The sequence below is a fragment of the Saccopteryx leptura genome, chromosome 6, assembly GCF_036850995.1.
Source record: "Saccopteryx leptura isolate mSacLep1 chromosome 6, mSacLep1_pri_phased_curated, whole genome shotgun sequence".
Classification (NCBI taxonomy): domain Eukaryota; kingdom Metazoa; phylum Chordata; class Mammalia; order Chiroptera; family Emballonuridae; genus Saccopteryx; species Saccopteryx leptura.
This window is the reverse complement of record NC_089508.1, coordinates 89,976,253-89,993,001: the sequence shown is the minus strand read 5'-3', so window position 1 is coordinate 89,993,001 and position 16,749 is coordinate 89,976,253. Positions and strand designations below refer to the sequence as shown.

Genomic DNA, 16,749 nt, shown 5'->3' with positions numbered 1-16,749 from the left:
AAAAAAACAGCTAATAAGTTATAAAGCAAAATGCTTGTAACTATTCAAGTGAGGAAAAATAGAACTTTGCCAGCAAGATTTATACTTTGGAATGATCTGTTACTTTGGAATGATCTGTTACTTTGGAATGATCTGTGACAGTTCAGAAGTAAATGGCAAAACATTTGAAGAAAGAGAATGTGATGCAATGATTTTATTTTATACCCAGCAAAACTGATTTACAAATATAAAAAGCCCAGGCAAACTGGTAGTAACATGTAAGAACAGAAACTACCTATGAATTCTAAGATAGAGATAAGTTTGGACATTTTATAGTAATACTTACAAAGTAGAATTTAAACATTAATAACATCACAGAATGACAGTGTACAAAGAGTCACACATGAATCCATAATCAAGCTTTTGGTCCCAGTTTCCTGTTTCCAGAAATAACAGTAGACAAAAGAATATGTGGAATTGTATTAGAGGGTGACATTTAAGAAAATGCAGACTGGAGACATGCACGTCAAGTGCCCAAGATTATTCAAAAAACACACACACATAGTTGAATTTTTATTGGTTTTAGTGAGAGAGGAAGGTAGAGAGAGATATAGGAACATCACTGTTCTTTTATGAGACCTGACCAGTATGAAACTGGCAACTTCTGCACTTAAGGACAATGTTCCACCCAACTGAGTTATATGCAACCAGGGCTCAACACATAAACTTTTAAGTTAAAGGGATAGAAAGGGCACTTACCTAAAAAGAGCTTTGCCTGTCCTTTAGTGGCACAGTTTATAGAGTGCAGACCTGGAATGCTGAGGTTGATGGCTCGAAACTGCCTTGCCAGGACAAGACACATACGACAATCAACCAGTGAACAGCTAGACTGAAGCAACTATTCTCTTCTCCCCTCCATTTTTAAATCAGTAAATGTTTTTTTGTTTTTATTTTTGTTTTTTTATTTTTGTTTTTTTAATGTTACTGATTTTAAGGAGAGGAAGGGGAGAGAGAGGGAAAATCAACCTGTTTTTATGTGCCCTGTCCAGGGATCAAACCCACAACCGCTGCACTTTGGGACAATGCTCTAGTAGTACCCTGGTTGGCAAACTGCAGCTGGCGAGCCACACGCGGCTCTTTGCCCCTTGAGTGTGGCCCTTCCACAAAATACCTACCTTGATAAGGAATGTGTACCTACCTATATACTGTAGTTTAAGTTTAAAAAATTTGGCTCTCAAAAGAAATTTCAATCGTACTGTTGATACTTGGATCTGTTGACTAATGAGTTTGCCAACCACTGCTCTAGTCTAACCAATTGAGCTATCCAGCCAATTGGTTAGACTTTTTTCTTAAAAAAAAGTTTAAAAAATAAAAAAAGCTTTGAAAGACATCAAGTTTGTTTTCGCTTGACCTGTGTTGGTGCAGTAGGTAAGGTGTTGATCTGGAGTGCTAAGGTTGCTGGTATGAAACCTGGGCTTGCCAGGTGAAGGCACATACGAGAAGGAACTAGTACTAAAACTAGCTCCTTTTCCCTTTCTCTTCTACCAAAAATATAATAATTAGGTTGGCGGTTGCGCAGTGGGCAGAGCGTTGATCTGGGGTGCTAAGCACCCAAGTTTGAAACCCCAAGGTCTCCAGCTTTAGCATGGGATCATCAACATGATCCCATGGTTATGGTTGCTGGCTTGAGCAACGTGTCACTCGCTGGGCTTGAGCTCCCTGGTCAAGCCACGTATGAGAAGCAATTAAAGAACAACTGAAGTGCCATAACTACAGGTTGATACTTCTCATTTCTCTGCTTTCCTGCCTGTCTCTCATTCTGTCTCAAAAAAAAATATATAACACATCAAATTTGTTTTAATGGGTAATAAGATACTGTCTAGGGATATCCATTTAGGTTATATAATTACTTTAAAAAGAAGAAAGTGGTAACTATTAGAGTAGTAGTTACTTCGGGAGGATAAAAGATTGAGAATGAGATGCACATGGGGGGCTTCTGTGTCAGTTTTGAGACTTTAACTCTCTAGCCTCTAGACCTTTTTACTAAAGTATCTTTTGGGGTTTTTTTGTTTGGTGTTTTTAGTGAAAGAAAAACAGACAGTGGCCAGGAAGGGAGAGGGATGAGAAGCGTCAACTCATAGTTGCGGTACCTTAGTTGTTCATTGATTGCTTTCTCATGTGTGCCTTGACTCTAGGGTACTGTAGTCAAACTGGTGACCCTTTGCTCAAGTCAGCGTCTGGCTGCTTTTATGTAAGGATTCAGAAAGATTCCAGAACAGTGCTGAGCTGTTCCTTTCTTCTAATATTTCCAATTCATTGTTTCTCTAAACTTAGGGTATTGACCATTTTTCTCCTCTTAACAATCAGAGAGGTAGGGAGAAATGTGACCTGAAGGTTATTTGGTTATTTCTAAAGTGTTTGGAAATCTGTTCCCATCCTTCAATAAAATTTTAAATAGCAATACCACTAGACTCATTTGTTCTTGTTTGCCCAATGAAATAGCCTTTGGTGCATGGTAATTTATCAGATACTTGAGAAATGTTCAATGAAAAAATAATTTGTAGTAACTCTTAAGAGTGGGTACCGCAAGAATTTTTAAAACATGAAATAGTTAGGGGGATTTCACCTGTTTTCCCTAAGATTGTCAAATAAAACAGTGACAACAACCAATACAGCAATAGCTGTCCAGTGTGAATCAATAAAAATTATCCTTTTTTTAGAATTTTAGTAATTAGTTCATGTGGTATGAGAGAGAAGGTGAAAGTTGCTTCCCTAAGGCATTCCTTGTATTTGATGAATTTTGTTCCATATTATTTGATTGGTATTAGCTATGTAACATCTTTGTGAAAATTCAGGAAATAGTCATTTAAATCCATTTCTATTCTGTCATTCAAAGGAATATATCTGAAGGGGACAAGTATATATGAAAGGGACATAAATTTAATGTATTGTTTAGTGTTTCCACCTCATGTTTAGTATGCTGGTGGCATGTAGCACCACCTTCTTACTTAGGTTTCTGTTTTAATTCTGTGTTCTAAGAATTTCTGTCACTCACACTTATGAGTTGAAAGGCTGTGGAGGATTCTCAGTGACTACTGTTTGGTAAATTTTCATTATTTAGTCTAAAAAAATGATTTAAGAATTATTTATTTTAGAAATAATTTAGAAGCCAAAATAGAGTAGGCTAATTGTGTCATCCCTCCATCCAAAGATTTTATTGATTTTTACTGAGATGGGTGGGGGAGCTAAAGTATCAACTCACAGCTGCTACACTTTAGTTGTTCATTGACTGCCTGTTCTCTGTGCCTTGACTGGCCAAGGCCAGAGCTTCGAAATGGCAATATCAGCATTCTTGGTCGCCGCCATATGCACTGTGCCACTACAGGCCAGGCGACAGATTGTGTCTTGAATTTCAAAAGGACTAGGACAGCGGTCAGCAAACAGTGGCTTGTGAGCCACATGCGGCTCTTTGGCCCCTTGAGTGTGGGCGCAAAGGCCAACTTAGGAGTACCTTAATTAAGTTAATAACAAGGTACCTACCTATATAGTTTAAGTTTAAAAAATTTGGCTCTCAAAAGAAATTTCAATCGTTGTACTGTTGATATTTGGCTCTGTTGACTAATGAGTTTGCCGAGCACTGGACTAGGAGAGAAAAGCACTTGTTCCATCTTTTTAAAATCAATATTATTTTTTAAATGACTAGGTATTTTAAGGGTCAGAATGGTAGTCTTCATGTGTAAAATGGTGTAAGCTACCTATTTTATTATCTGTATGTAATGGACATTTTAACTTAATTTATGAAAACTAGTTTGTCATTCTTTTGAGGATTGGAAAAATAACATTCGACACTGGTAGCTAATCTTCAGAATGTTTATCTAAGTACAAAGTGGGTTCATTGTAATAACGGTTGGGTATCTGGAGTGGCAAGGGGCAGCTGACTGACACAGAAGGTAAAAGAATGCCAAAACATTGCCCTATCTGGATAGCTCACTTGGAACATCATTCTGAAAGCATAGAGGTTGCTAGTTTGGTCCCCAGTCTGGGAGCATGGAAGAACAGATAGATGTTTCTGTCTCTACCTCTCCACCCCTCCCCTTCTTCCTCTCCCCCTCTCCCCTTTTCCCCTTTCTCTCACTAAAATCATTAAATAAAGATTTAAAAATGTATTAAAAAAAAAGTAACACCAAAATATTAAGGTTGAACCTAACATACATAATTTTTTATTTGAAATAGTATGAGGAAATTTATATTCTTTCTTAATTCTGTGATCTTTTGATTTATAGTGTTAACATTACACAATATTAAATGTCCCAGTTATATATTATAGGTTATCACATAAAAAGGAAGTGTAAAGAGTTATCGCATTCTATAAAAAGATCTTGATATACTTTAAGGTATCTGGCATATCAATTGAAGTACATGGGAATAGATGTTTCCAGAGTGAATGAATTGGGTCTGTTTATTGCCTTTTTATAATGAAGTCAATTATACTTGAGGGGACAGAGTGTCAGTTGTCCACATTAATTTAGCTAAAGAATGCTTTGTGGGCAGATTTTTGAATTTTTGTATATCTTTGGTAGAATGAGTGAGACTCATTTTTTAGTAAAATCAGTGTATCAGAAGATGGAATTATTGATAGATGGTAAGCAATGGTTAGTTAACATTACTAGGATGGTAAATAGAGAGCTTAGGGCAGTGGTCGGCAAACTCATTAGTCAACAGAGGTAAATATCAACATTACAACGATTGAAATTTCTTTTGGGAGCCAAATTTTTTAAACTTCAACTATATAGTAGGTACATTCCTTATCGGTAGCGCCCGCACGTGGCATTTTGTGAAAGAGCCACACTCAAGGGGCCAAAGAGCCACATGTGGCTTGTTTGCCGACCAGGGCTCTAGTTACTCAACAGTAGTTCAAAATAAGAGTAGGAAATTTTTATCAAGAATATTTTGTTTTTAGCATTTTCACTCTAATGCATTTTTTTCCCTTTCAGTTTTCAGCTTTGTGACGAACCTTACCATTAAAGACAATGGCCAGCAACGTCACCAACAAGACAGATCCTCGCTCCATGAACTCCCGTGTATTCATTGGGAATCTCAATACTCTTGTGGTCAAGAAATCTGATGTGGAGGCTATCTTCTCAAAATATGGCAAAATTGTGGGTTGCTCTGTTCATAAGGGCTTTGCCTTCGTTCAATATGTTAACGAGAGAAATGCCCGGGCTGCAGTGGCAGGAGAGGATGGCAGAATGATTGCTGGCCAGGTTTTAGGTAAGATCTGGGTTGAATGAATTTTTTTTATTATGTAGTTTAGGTTTGAGAAGTTTTCTGTTTGTGGTTTTTATTTCTCCATTTTAATAGTCTGGGATTTTCTGGGTGATTTGAGTGACTTGAGCGTAATAAAAATACGTTAGGTTTATCAACATAATAGGCTAAATACAGATTTTAATTTTTATGTAGTTGAGACTAGATAATTTTTAGTTGGTAGTCTTGGTTAAGGTAGAGGATGTAGGAATGATATTTCATAAGGTGCAGCTGCTGCATTAATAAATGACTGTGCTACTGCTCTCAGTGGACTGGGGGAAGAAAGTATAGCTTAGTCACTCGTGGACTCCCGAGTCAGATTACTTGGCTCTGCATTGAGGCTTCACACTGTGTCTTGGGTAGTTTACATAGCTTGACTGAGACTTAAAGTGAAAAGACTGTCTCAAGAGTTTATTGCCTATTCTTACTTGAGGCAGTAATACTTAAAGGTTTCAAGAGAATTCAGATGAAATGATTCATGAAAAGATTCTAGTACCCTGACCAGGGGGTGGCACAGTGGATAGAGCATCGGACTGGGATGCTGAGGAACCAGGTTCGAGACCCCGAGGTCACCACCTTGAGTGCGTGCTCATCTGGTTTGAGCAAAGCTCACCAGCTTGGACCCAAGGTCGCTGGCTCGAGCAAGGGGTTACTCGGTCTGCTAAAGGCCCGCAGTCAAGGCACATATGAGAAAGCAATCAATGAACAACTAAGGTGTCGCAGTGTGCAATGAAAAACTAATGATTGATGCTTCTCATCTCTCCGTTCCTGTCTGTCTGTCCCTGTCTATCCCTCTCTCTGTCTCAAAAAAAAAAGCTTCTAGAAGTCCAGCATATTATAGTGGGTAAAAAGTATTTAGCGTCTGTTTCAGTACTGTAAACTCTGGTTGTGTTGTTTTAGATATTAGTTCTCCCAATAGTTTTTTCTATTCTCAAATGTTGAGAAACGAGATTCGAGCTCTTCTTAGATAATGGTTTATATTTCTAAACTTCAGAAGATCTCATTCCCTATTAAGACTAGAGCTCATGAATAAGTTCCTAATGATTGAAGAATTTCATTTTCTTGTAAAGTTTTATAATTGCTTATCAGTTTCTAGTATTTGCTGTCAGTCATGTGATTTTTTTGTATATATTTTTTATATTTATTAAAAATTTTTTTTAGGTGAGAGGAGGATAGTGAGGCAGACTCCTGCATGTGCCCCAATGGGGATCCATCTGGTAACCTCATCTGGGGCAGATGCTTGAGTACTGAGCTATTTTTAGTTCCTGAGGCTAATGCGCTCCAGTGGAGTTATCCTCAGTGCCCAGGGCCATGCTCCAACCATTTGAGCCACAGGCTGTAGGAGAGGAAGAGGAAGAGAAGGGTTGGGGAAAGAAGCAGATGATCGTTTCTGTGTGCCATGACTGGGAATTGAACCTGGGATGTCCATATGCCGAGCCAGTGCTCTGTCTACTGAGCCACCAGCCAGACCAATTGTAGCTTATATTTCTTGGGATGTGAATGTTAAGAAAGCTGAAGAGTTTCTAAGACAAGTCCATTTCTTTTCACTTTTTTTAATGAATAAACAGATACCTTGAGCCAAGAACGGCCAGTTCTGTTGATAATATGTGTACCAATTTAAAAAATTAACCTTAGATTATAAACAGTACATAATTGAATGAGATTTTTAATTTTTTGAATATTCCTGCGGTGGCTTAGTTAAATTTTTGTTTTTAGCATTTTCAGGAATTTGTATTTAGTGTTTTAAAATGAATAATGTACAACCAATTTGAAGTCCAGCTTTAAGCTTTATCAACATCTACTTGGCCTTCTCTCTCCAGGTTTGACTGGAGTTTTTCTCCTTAAGTGTTTCCAAGTTTGGTGTTTCCCTGTAATTTAACTCAAAACTTCAGTATTTTATAATGATTGTAACTTAATAAATGTTTACAACAGCGGGGAAAGTTTTGAAAACTTTTGAGACCATTCTGGTTTGGATTTTGGTTATGTCTTTCTGGTGACTTATAAGTCTTTCATTCTAGAGTTAAAATTTTGTATAGTTTCTATCATGAACATTTCTCAAATGCTAACTTATTTTATTTATTTTGACAGAGAGAGGGACAGATAGGGACAGACAGATAGGAAGGGAGAGAGATGAGAAGCATCAGTTCTTTGCAACTCCTTGGTTGGTTGTTCATTGATTGCTTTCTCATATGTGCCTTGAGCAGAGGGCTACAGCAGAGCAAGTGACCCCTTGTTCAAGCCATCAACCTTGGTTGGGCTTTAGTCTATCGACCGTGGGGTCATCATGTCTGTGATCCTGCGCTCAAGCTGGCAAGCCTGTGCTCAAGCCAGCAACCTTGGGGTTTCAAACCTGGGTCCTCTGTGTCCCAGTCCAACAGTTTATTTACTGCGCCACCGCCTGGTCAAGTGCAAATGCTAATTATTTAAATAGTATTAATTTGGTATTAAATAATACCAAATCCAGTGGATTGGGTGGGGATAAATACTGGTAGTTAGAGAACTTTGTAATCTTTAACATTTAAGATAGGGCAATTATAATTGAGAATAAACAAGAAAGCCCTGGTCAGTTACCTGCTGGATAGAATGGCAGCCCAGCGAATGGATGTCCCTAGTTTGATTCCCAGCACACAGAAGAAGTGACTATCTGCTCCTCTCTACCCTTCTCCTCCTGCAGCCAGTGGCTCGATTGGTTCGAGCACATCAGTCTCAGGCGCTAAAAATAGTTCAGCACTGGAGCCCAAGACGGGTACCCAGTGTATGCAGGCCAGGGCACATTTGGGGGTCTGTCTCACTTATCTTTCCAGCTTTCACTTAAAAAAGAGAATAAACAAGAGATTTTTATACCTCTTTGTTTTATAATCAAAGTACAGGAACACTCAACTTTGGCAATTGTAAAATTGTGGTAGAAACTAACTAAAACAAGTTTTGTGAGAGGCCTTAAAGCCAGGTTTGTTAATTTTTAACTGTCCCTGGAAATTTTCTAACACAAAAGCAAGAGAACAATGGAATCTGTATGTTATGTACATGTCACTTAGATTAACAGACACCAACATGTGACTAAATCTTACTTTATCAATATTTCTTGTATGTTCTTAAATTTTTTTTGAATATTTTTAAGACTTTAGTGTATATCTAGCCAGTTAGGACCTTTAACATAATGCAAACCCTGTTGCCCTTATCATGCAAAAATATTCATAGTAATTCCTTAACACCATCTAATATTCAGTCTATGTTCAGAATTCTTTTGTTTCAAACTTGTAAGTTTTAGAATTCAATCCAAATCCACAAGTTCATTTGATGTTTCTTAGATGTGTTTAAATCTGTTAGTTTTTTTCATTAGTTCTTTCCCACTTAAAAAATATTTTAAAAACGTTTTTAATTTATTGATTCTTGTATGTGCCTTGATCAGGGATAGAACTTGCAACCTTAGTGTATGAGTACACACTAACAAACTAAACTGAGCTACCCAGCCAGGGCTTTCATTTAAAAAATTCATGACAGGCCCTGGCTGGTTGGCGCAGTGGTGGAGCGTCGGCCTAACGTGCGGGGGACCCTGGTTCGATTCTCTGCCAGGGCACATGGGAGGAGCGCCCATTTGCTTCTCCACCACCCCCCCTTCCTCTCTGTCTCTCTCTTCCCCTCCCGCAGCAGGGGCTCCATTGGAGCAGGGATGGCCCGGGCGCTGGGGATGGCTCCTTGGCCTCTGCCCTGGGCGCTGGAGTGGCTCTGGTCGCGGCAGAGAGACCCCCCCCCCAGGGGCAGAGCATCGCCCCCTGGTGAGCGTGCCGGGTGGATTCCGGTCGGGCGCATGCGGGAGTCTGTCTGACTGTCTCTCCCCGTTTCCAGCTTCAGGAAAAAAAAATACAAAAAAAAAAAAAAACCCAGGAAAAAAAAATTCATAACATTTAATTTGTTGGAGAAATCATTACTGTTTTCCCATATTCTGAACTGATTTTATCCTTGTGACATTTGTTTTTCTATCCCTGTTTTGTATAATGATCTGGAGCAGTGCTGTCAAATTTACGAATAGCTACATTAAAAGTAATAATACAGGTGATATTAATGTTTTGCCATTGGTATTTGAGAGAGAAGAAATGATGGGAAATGGAGGGATGGAGAAGAAGCAGCAATCAATTCATTCTTCCACTTAGTTTTTCAACCACTAATTGCTTCTCATATGTGGTCTGACCAGAACTCGAACCAGGACCCTGGGATTTAACAGGTGACCTTGGTGCTTTCAGATGACACTTATCTTCTGTGCCAACAGTCAGGGCTAATTTTAATAATGTTTCATTTCATTTAACCCTGTGTACCCTAAATGTTGTCATTTTGATAGTAATCATTTAAAAATATGATTGGGATATTTTACAGTCTCTTCATGCAAAGTCTTTGAAATGCAGGGTGTATACTTTAAAACACATCTGAATTTATACAATACATTTCAAATGTTCAGTAGCCACTGTGCCTAGCAGCTTACTGTTTTGGAATCTGCAAATCTAAAGGCTTGATTTAATTTAGATTCTATTTTTTTGCTCAAAATGTTTAATGGATATGTAGTGTGGTGTACTTCTTACTGTATCACATCAGATGGCCTTACACTATATTATTTTTGGTGATACTAAGGAAAATTAGCCTGGCTAGGCAGTGGTGCAGTGGATAGAGCGTCAGACTGGGACATGGTAGACCCAGGTTCAAAACCACAAGGTCGCTGGCTTGAGCACCAGCTCATCTGGCTTGAGTTGCAGGGTTGCTGGCTTCAGTGTGGGATCATAGACACCATGGTTCCTGGCTTGAAGCTCAGGTCACAGGATTGAGCAAGGAGTCACTTGCTCTGCTGTATCCCCCACCCTCACTAAAGGCACATATGAACAAACAACTAAGGAGTCGCAGAGAAGAATTGATGCTTCTCATCTCTCTCCCTTCCTGTCTGTCCCTCTCTGTCTCTTGCTTGTCACACACACACAAAAACAATAGATTCAAGTTTTAGACCCTGACTTATCTGTAATGAAGTTCCCCATCTATTATTCCCCTTTTGGTGATTATTAGTAATTATTGCTTAGGTAATTCATTAAGCATTTCAAAGAGTGCATTTTTTAATTCCTTCTGCACATAAGTGTAATTTTTCTAAGCTGAACTTGTTAATATTTGATTGTTTTGAAATACTATTTACATTGGCAAGGCAAGGAATCTTTGCAAATTTTGGTGTGACTTATACTCTAGCAACCTTTAGATTAGTTATTGCTATTGTTTAGTGTCATCATGAATTCCTATTTTTTAAATGGGTATGTTTTTAGTTCATTGCCAGTCATTCTTTAGAGATTAAAATATATTTTGATGTGTCCTTGAGACTTTTCTAGTGGAACAGTGTTTCCTTGTTTTCTGGCTCCACAAGATGTTATGTGTCATTTTGACGAAAACCTGAAATTTGCCCCTTTTGCTTAAGAGCCTTGGCTCCATTTAGCCAGTTATTTAGAAACTACTATCTGTATATCAGAAGTGTTTATTATTACTGAATTTTAATTGCTTTGGCTAGATTTAGTGGACAGAATAGGGGGCACTTAACTTTTTTGGGAGGGTACTTAGCACTTCTTTGAGAAAAGGTATTATTTTATGTGTACGTTGTGACACAGTTTTAAAATAATCACAACTGTATTTTTACTAAAATTAAGCTTACTTAGTGCAGTTTTATTAATATATATATTCTATTCTGGGTGGTAGTGACTCAGTATTATAGTTTAGAATCCCATGAAATAATTTATCTTAAAATTGTGTAATCAACTTTGATATAGTTTAGTTCATTGCTTCATTTTTTATTTTTTATTTTTGTATTTTTCCAGTTAGAAGCAGGGAGGCAGTCAGACTTCCACATGTGCCTGACCGGGATCCACCCGGCATGCCCACCAGGGGCTGATGCTCTGCCCATTAGGGGCATTGCTTCATTGTGACTGGAGCCATTCTAGCGTCTGAGCCAGAGGCAATGGAGCCGTCATCAGTGCCCAGGCCAGCTTTGCTCCAATGGAGCCTTGGCTGCGAGAGGAGAAGAGAAAGATAGAGAGGAAGGAGATGGGGAAGGGTGGAGAAGCGGATGGACACTTCTTCTGTGTGCTCTGACCGGGAATCTAATCCAGGACTTCCATATGCCGGGTTGACGCTTTACCACTGAGCCAACCAGCCAGGGCCTACATTGCTACATTGTTTTTATATCTTAAAATTGGTCTTTTAAAATTTTAATTCTTCCTTTAATGTTATAAACATTTATTATTCCAAAGTCAAAACTTAAAAGATTGTTGCAAGCATTAGACGTGAAAAATTAGAAATGAGTTTAGAGAAGCAAGAACTGAAGATTATTCATACGTCGTCTGTTTAGCAAATAGACAAATAGTCTGTCTTTTAATTGGTTGTTTGATGAACTGAGTTTTGGAGAGTTAGCATTTGGCTAAGTGGTTTTTAACAAAATGGCCTCTGTTAACCAGGGCGCTCACGAACTTGTTTGGTAGCCAGTGGGTGGCAGGGAATAGGTGTTTTAAAAATCATGTTGTATGGAGAGTAGGATTTTTTCCCCCTTGGTTTCTTTATTTTCCTTCTCTTGGGTGCATTTACATATGTGCATGTAAAGGTTGCACTTAAGCAATTCACTGTCTGCATTATTTTTCTTAAGTAATTTTTTTGTATAACAGCTGGTCCTACTTGTAAGGAGTATAAAAATTTGCCGTTGGGTAAATTTAACGGTACCACACTTAAACCATATTAATTCATGAACTGCCATATAAAATCTCTGAGGTCATTCACTCATTTCCAGTATATTTTGTCTGTGCTAATTTAAAACGACACAAAATCAGCCCTGGCCTGATAACTCGGTTAGAGCATCATCCAGAAGCATAGAGGCTGCTGGTTTTATTCCCTGGTCAGGGCAAATACAGGAAAAGCTTGATGTTCTCCCCCTACCCCTTTCTTCCTCTCGCTGAAATCAATAACTAAAAAGTAAAAATAAATATTGTAAATAAGGCCTGACTTGTGGTTGTGCAGTGGCTAAAGTGATGACCTGAAATGCTGAGGTCGCTGGTTAGAAACCCTGGGCCTGGCCTGGTCAAGGCACATATGGGAGCTGATGCTTCCTGCTCCTCTCTCTCTCTCTCTCTCTCTCTCTCTCTCCCCTCCCATCCCTTCTCTAGAAAAAAAGATTTAAAAGTAAGTAAAATGCACAGAATCATTCCTAGAAAGGCACCATTATCAATACTTTTTTCCTTTGATAGTAACTGAGTGAACAATAGGTGCTGTGAATGGTAAGGGTGCATTTAAGTATTGAATAGAAGCTGATGGTAAAAGGTGCCAAAGACAAACATCCTGTCTGTAAATCACTTTTTTGGTACAGAACAGAGGACAATGGAATGGAAGATTGAGTCCTAGCCTTGTAAAAGACCTCAAGCTCTTTCTTTACAATGGGCAGTGATGCATGCAGTACAGTGTTAGACCTTTGTTGACTTATGTACACTTTTTAAACTGTGTTTTGAGATTCCCTCCACTCCTTTTTTATGTGACTGTACACTTTAAAAAGCCCAAAGGAGTTGTCAATAAAATTTTTGTTTTTGTTTTTCCAGATATTAATCTGGCTGCAGAGCCAAAAGTGAACCGAGGAAAAGCTGGTGTGAAACGATCTGCAGCGGAGATGTACGGGTCAGTACCAGAACACCCTTCTCCGTCCCCTCTACTCAGGTCCGGAACTTTATTATTTATAACTGCATTGTGTCCATCAGTGGGCATCTTCTCTATCTGTTTTTCTGGATGTGGGGAGGGTTAACTGTAGTATGCTTTAGCTGTTTAAAGTAATGCTTTATTAATTTTTTGTTTATATACCTCCTTTTTGCCCGTTTCCCAGAGAATTATTAGAATTCTCTGAGATTTTTACTATTGATCAGTAGTTTGTTATTTATAGCATACATTAAAATTCTTCAGGAGGAGTTTAGCTTCTTAGAAGCTGTGGAGCAAGAAAGCGAAAATATGGCCTTAAGAATGTGTAGTTTACTGTTGTAATTTTCAGTGTTTTTATTTTAGCTGTTAAATTATATGTTGACATTTAAGCATACTTTCACCTGAATTTGCAATTTGTCCACTGCATGTTCAGTGGCCTAAGGTGTTTGAAATTTTGTGATGTTATTTGAATGATTGGGGTTTATTTCATGCTAATCAGTTGATATGTTTATTGTGGTTGGTTTAGCGTGGGTTTGGAGTTTTTTTGTTGGTTTGTTTTGTTTTTTTTTTCCCCATCTGCTGTTGTGAATTGACATTAACATCTCCAAATTAATGCTGTTTGGTATTTGTTTTTTCAGCTCCTCTTTTGACTTGGACTATGACTTTCAACGGGATTATTATGACAGGTATGTTAAGGTGTTTTGTTTTGTCTATGTTGGTGAAAAGCCACCTAGTAAGAACCATTTAATTTTTCTATTTTTATATTAATGAGAGTTCCCTTATTTTAAGAAATTGATTTTAGGGAGAGAGGAAGAACAACATTAATTTGTCATTCTATTTATTTTAATGTTTACTTACTGATTTTAGAGAGAGAGGTCAGGAGAGAGAGAGAGAGAGAGAAACATTGATTTGTAGCTCTACCCACCCATGCATTCATTGGTTACTGTATGTACCCTTACCAGGGATCACACCTGCAACCTTAGTGTAGTAATGAACAACACAAACATATTTGCAAACGAATTTCTCTTTCTCTGCCAAGACAAAGTGAAAAATACCTTCCTGTAAATTGTTAGAGGTAGACTAGGTAAGGTGATATTTTTATTGATTTTAAAGATTTAAATTTTTATATCTTTAGGGCATATTGGGACATAACATTTATCTTTTTGTTTTAATTTGTATGCTAAGTAAAAGGACTAACTGACCTGCCTTAATGATGCAGTGGGATTTATAGAGCAGTTTCTTGTTCTCATTTCCATATTGTATACAGTGGTGCCTTGACATAGAAGCACTTTAAATCATGAACAATTTGAGAGATGAGCAGATATTTGAATCACAAATGTTGGGCAAATGAGTTTGTAAAATTTGTGTTTTTTGAGTTTACTCACATTGTTAAATATGATGCTAGGCAGCCATGTGTGTGCTTGCCCTCAGAGCAGGGCAGTTGATTGCAAATTGCGGATTACCTTCCTGTTTGGGAAGGGCCATTGTTATGCTAATGTATCCTACCCCCTCTACCAGCATCTTACCTGACCTTGAAGGTAAATATATTTCATAAACCAGTTTATTTTACATTCTCTTATTATGTATATATGTACTTGTTATTTATAAAGTACATTTTCTTTTTTAAAAGCATATAAAACAAAATACTTGTGTGGTTTTGGGGGGCCGGAATGGTTTAATTGCACTCCCATTAATTTAAATGGGGAAATTCGATTTGACACATGAGCAAATTGAGTCATGAGGTCAGCCATGAAATGAATTAAACTCATGTGTCAAGGTACCACTCTACTTGCCACTTGGCTTTACGTTGTATTACAGCAAAATTAAAAATTGATTCCTAACCTTAAATATTCTGTGGTGACGTTTAAACAGACCAACTAGTACAAAATATTATACATACTGTCAGCATGTATAATAAATTAAGAATACAAATGGCTTTAGGAGTTTAAGTGCTAAGATTTTGTATTGTAGAGTTAATTGTGATCACTGTATTTCCCCATGTATAAGACATACCTTTCCCCCCAAAATTTGGAGTCTAAAAATTGGATGCGTCTTACACAGTGGTTATGGATTTTTTTACTTACATTTCCTGCTTTTTGGCACTTGTTTTGTGCTCATTGTGGAAGACAATGATTCATCATTAGACACAGCTGAGGACAGGCTAATGTAGATGGGAATTTTGACAGTGAATTTTATGAATAAAACTTGAGTTCAATAATTTTATATAATACATTCTTTTTCAAATTTGGGGCCCCAAAATTACGGTGCATCTTATGCATGGGGAAATAATGGTATATTACAGTTTTAAAAGGTAAGGGGGTTGGAATAATGATTATGATTTCTCTTTGTGCCTTCAGAACAGCATAGCTATTTGTTGGAGAGTCCTGAGAAATAAAATTGGAAGATGTGTGAGTAGGGATAGGTTATGGATGGCTTTGAATGATGGGTTTAGATTTGATAATAGGAATTAGTTATCAGGGGAATAGTATGATATGTAGAGAGGATTGGTATCACATTGGCATTCTGGTAATACTAATCTTCGTGAATGTTAAGGAAACATTAGGTTATATTTGGTTTGGTACTTTTGAAATTATGTGTTCTATGGTACTTTTGAGCATACTCATTCAATGGACTTGATAAATCAGTGTTTTTCATTTGTTTGAGAAATATCACGGTAGACTATTGTAGCTAGGTATTAAACGGCCAAAAGAATGAAGCTGGAAAAATTGTTTGGATCTGCATTGTTAAAATCTTTGAATGCCATAACATAATGTTGTATATGACTTGGGTCTCTTTCATGCATCATCAGATGATTGTTTTATTCTTAGTGATTTCTTGAGATTTTTGTTTGAATACATTGAAAAGTAATTATTTGTTTACTAATTGAGAGGAGGGGGGATAGTGAGACAGACTTCCACATAAACCCCAACCGGGATCCACCCAGTAACCTCGTCTGGAACCAGTGCTCAGAATCAGCTGAACTATTTTTAGCACCTGAGGCCCATGCTAGGACCAGCTGACCTATCCTTAGTGCCTGGGGTCAACACTTGAAATAATTGAGCCAATGGCTATGGGAGACGAAGAGAGAGAGGGAGTAAGGTAGGGGAAGAGAAGGAGATGTTCAGTTCTCATGTGTGTCTTGACTGAGGATTGAACCTGGCATGTTCATACGCAGGGCCAACACTCTATCCCTTGAGCCCACTGGCCAGGGTCAGAAAAATAGTGATTTTTGTGCTTTGAAAATATTAAAATATAAAAGTGACAGACCTTAGATTTGTGAGAATAGATCTGGGAAAAGTTGGTCACTGATGGAGTGAGACCCTAGCGAGTTTCTTGGAAGCAGGTGTTTTTTATCCCTCCCCCTCCCACCATCTGAACATAGAAATCTTGGCCACATTTAAAAGACATTCATGGCCAACTACACCCATCGGGATTTTTATACAGCAGTTCTAGGTAGACTCTTCATTAGTGTATTTTTTTTTTAACCCCTAAAGAATTTTTTTTTAATTTAAGATTTTACGTATTGATTTTACTGAGTGGGGAGCAAGAACTATCAACTCAGAGTAAGCAACTATTAGTTGCTTCTTCTCATCTCTCTCCCTTCCTTTCTGTCCCTGTCTGTTCTCTTACTAAAAAATAAAAAGGAAAAAACTCAGGCCCTGGCCGGTTGGCTCAGCGGTAGAGCTTCGACCTGGCGTGCGGGGGGCCCGGGTTCGATTCCCGGCCAGGGCACATAGGAGAAGCGCCCATTTGCTTCTCCACCTCCCCCCCCCCCCC

At 38.1% G+C, this 16,749-nt stretch overlaps 1 protein-coding gene across 8 annotated transcripts in view; it reads left to right on the top strand.

The window, feature by feature from the left end:
- The window catches only part of HNRNPC (heterogeneous nuclear ribonucleoprotein C), a 79,451-nt gene that overhangs the window by 34,452 nt on the left and 28,250 nt on the right, over positions 1 to 16,749 (top strand). For 4 of the 8 annotated variants that reach the window (XM_066388228.1, XM_066388227.1, XM_066388224.1 and 1 more), the window contains 3 exons: positions 4,975 to 5,250; positions 12,882 to 12,996; positions 13,611 to 13,658. In XM_066388228.1, the coding sequence (XP_066244325.1) occupies positions 5,010 to 5,250; positions 12,882 to 12,996; positions 13,611 to 13,658 (404 nt within the window). In that variant the 5' untranslated portion in view covers positions 4,975 to 5,009. Of the gene's footprint in view, positions 1 to 4,973; positions 5,251 to 12,881; positions 12,997 to 13,610; positions 13,659 to 16,749 lie in introns of all 8 variants that reach the window. The other 4 variants (XM_066388231.1, XM_066388230.1, XM_066388229.1 and 1 more) reach the window with 2 other exon arrangements.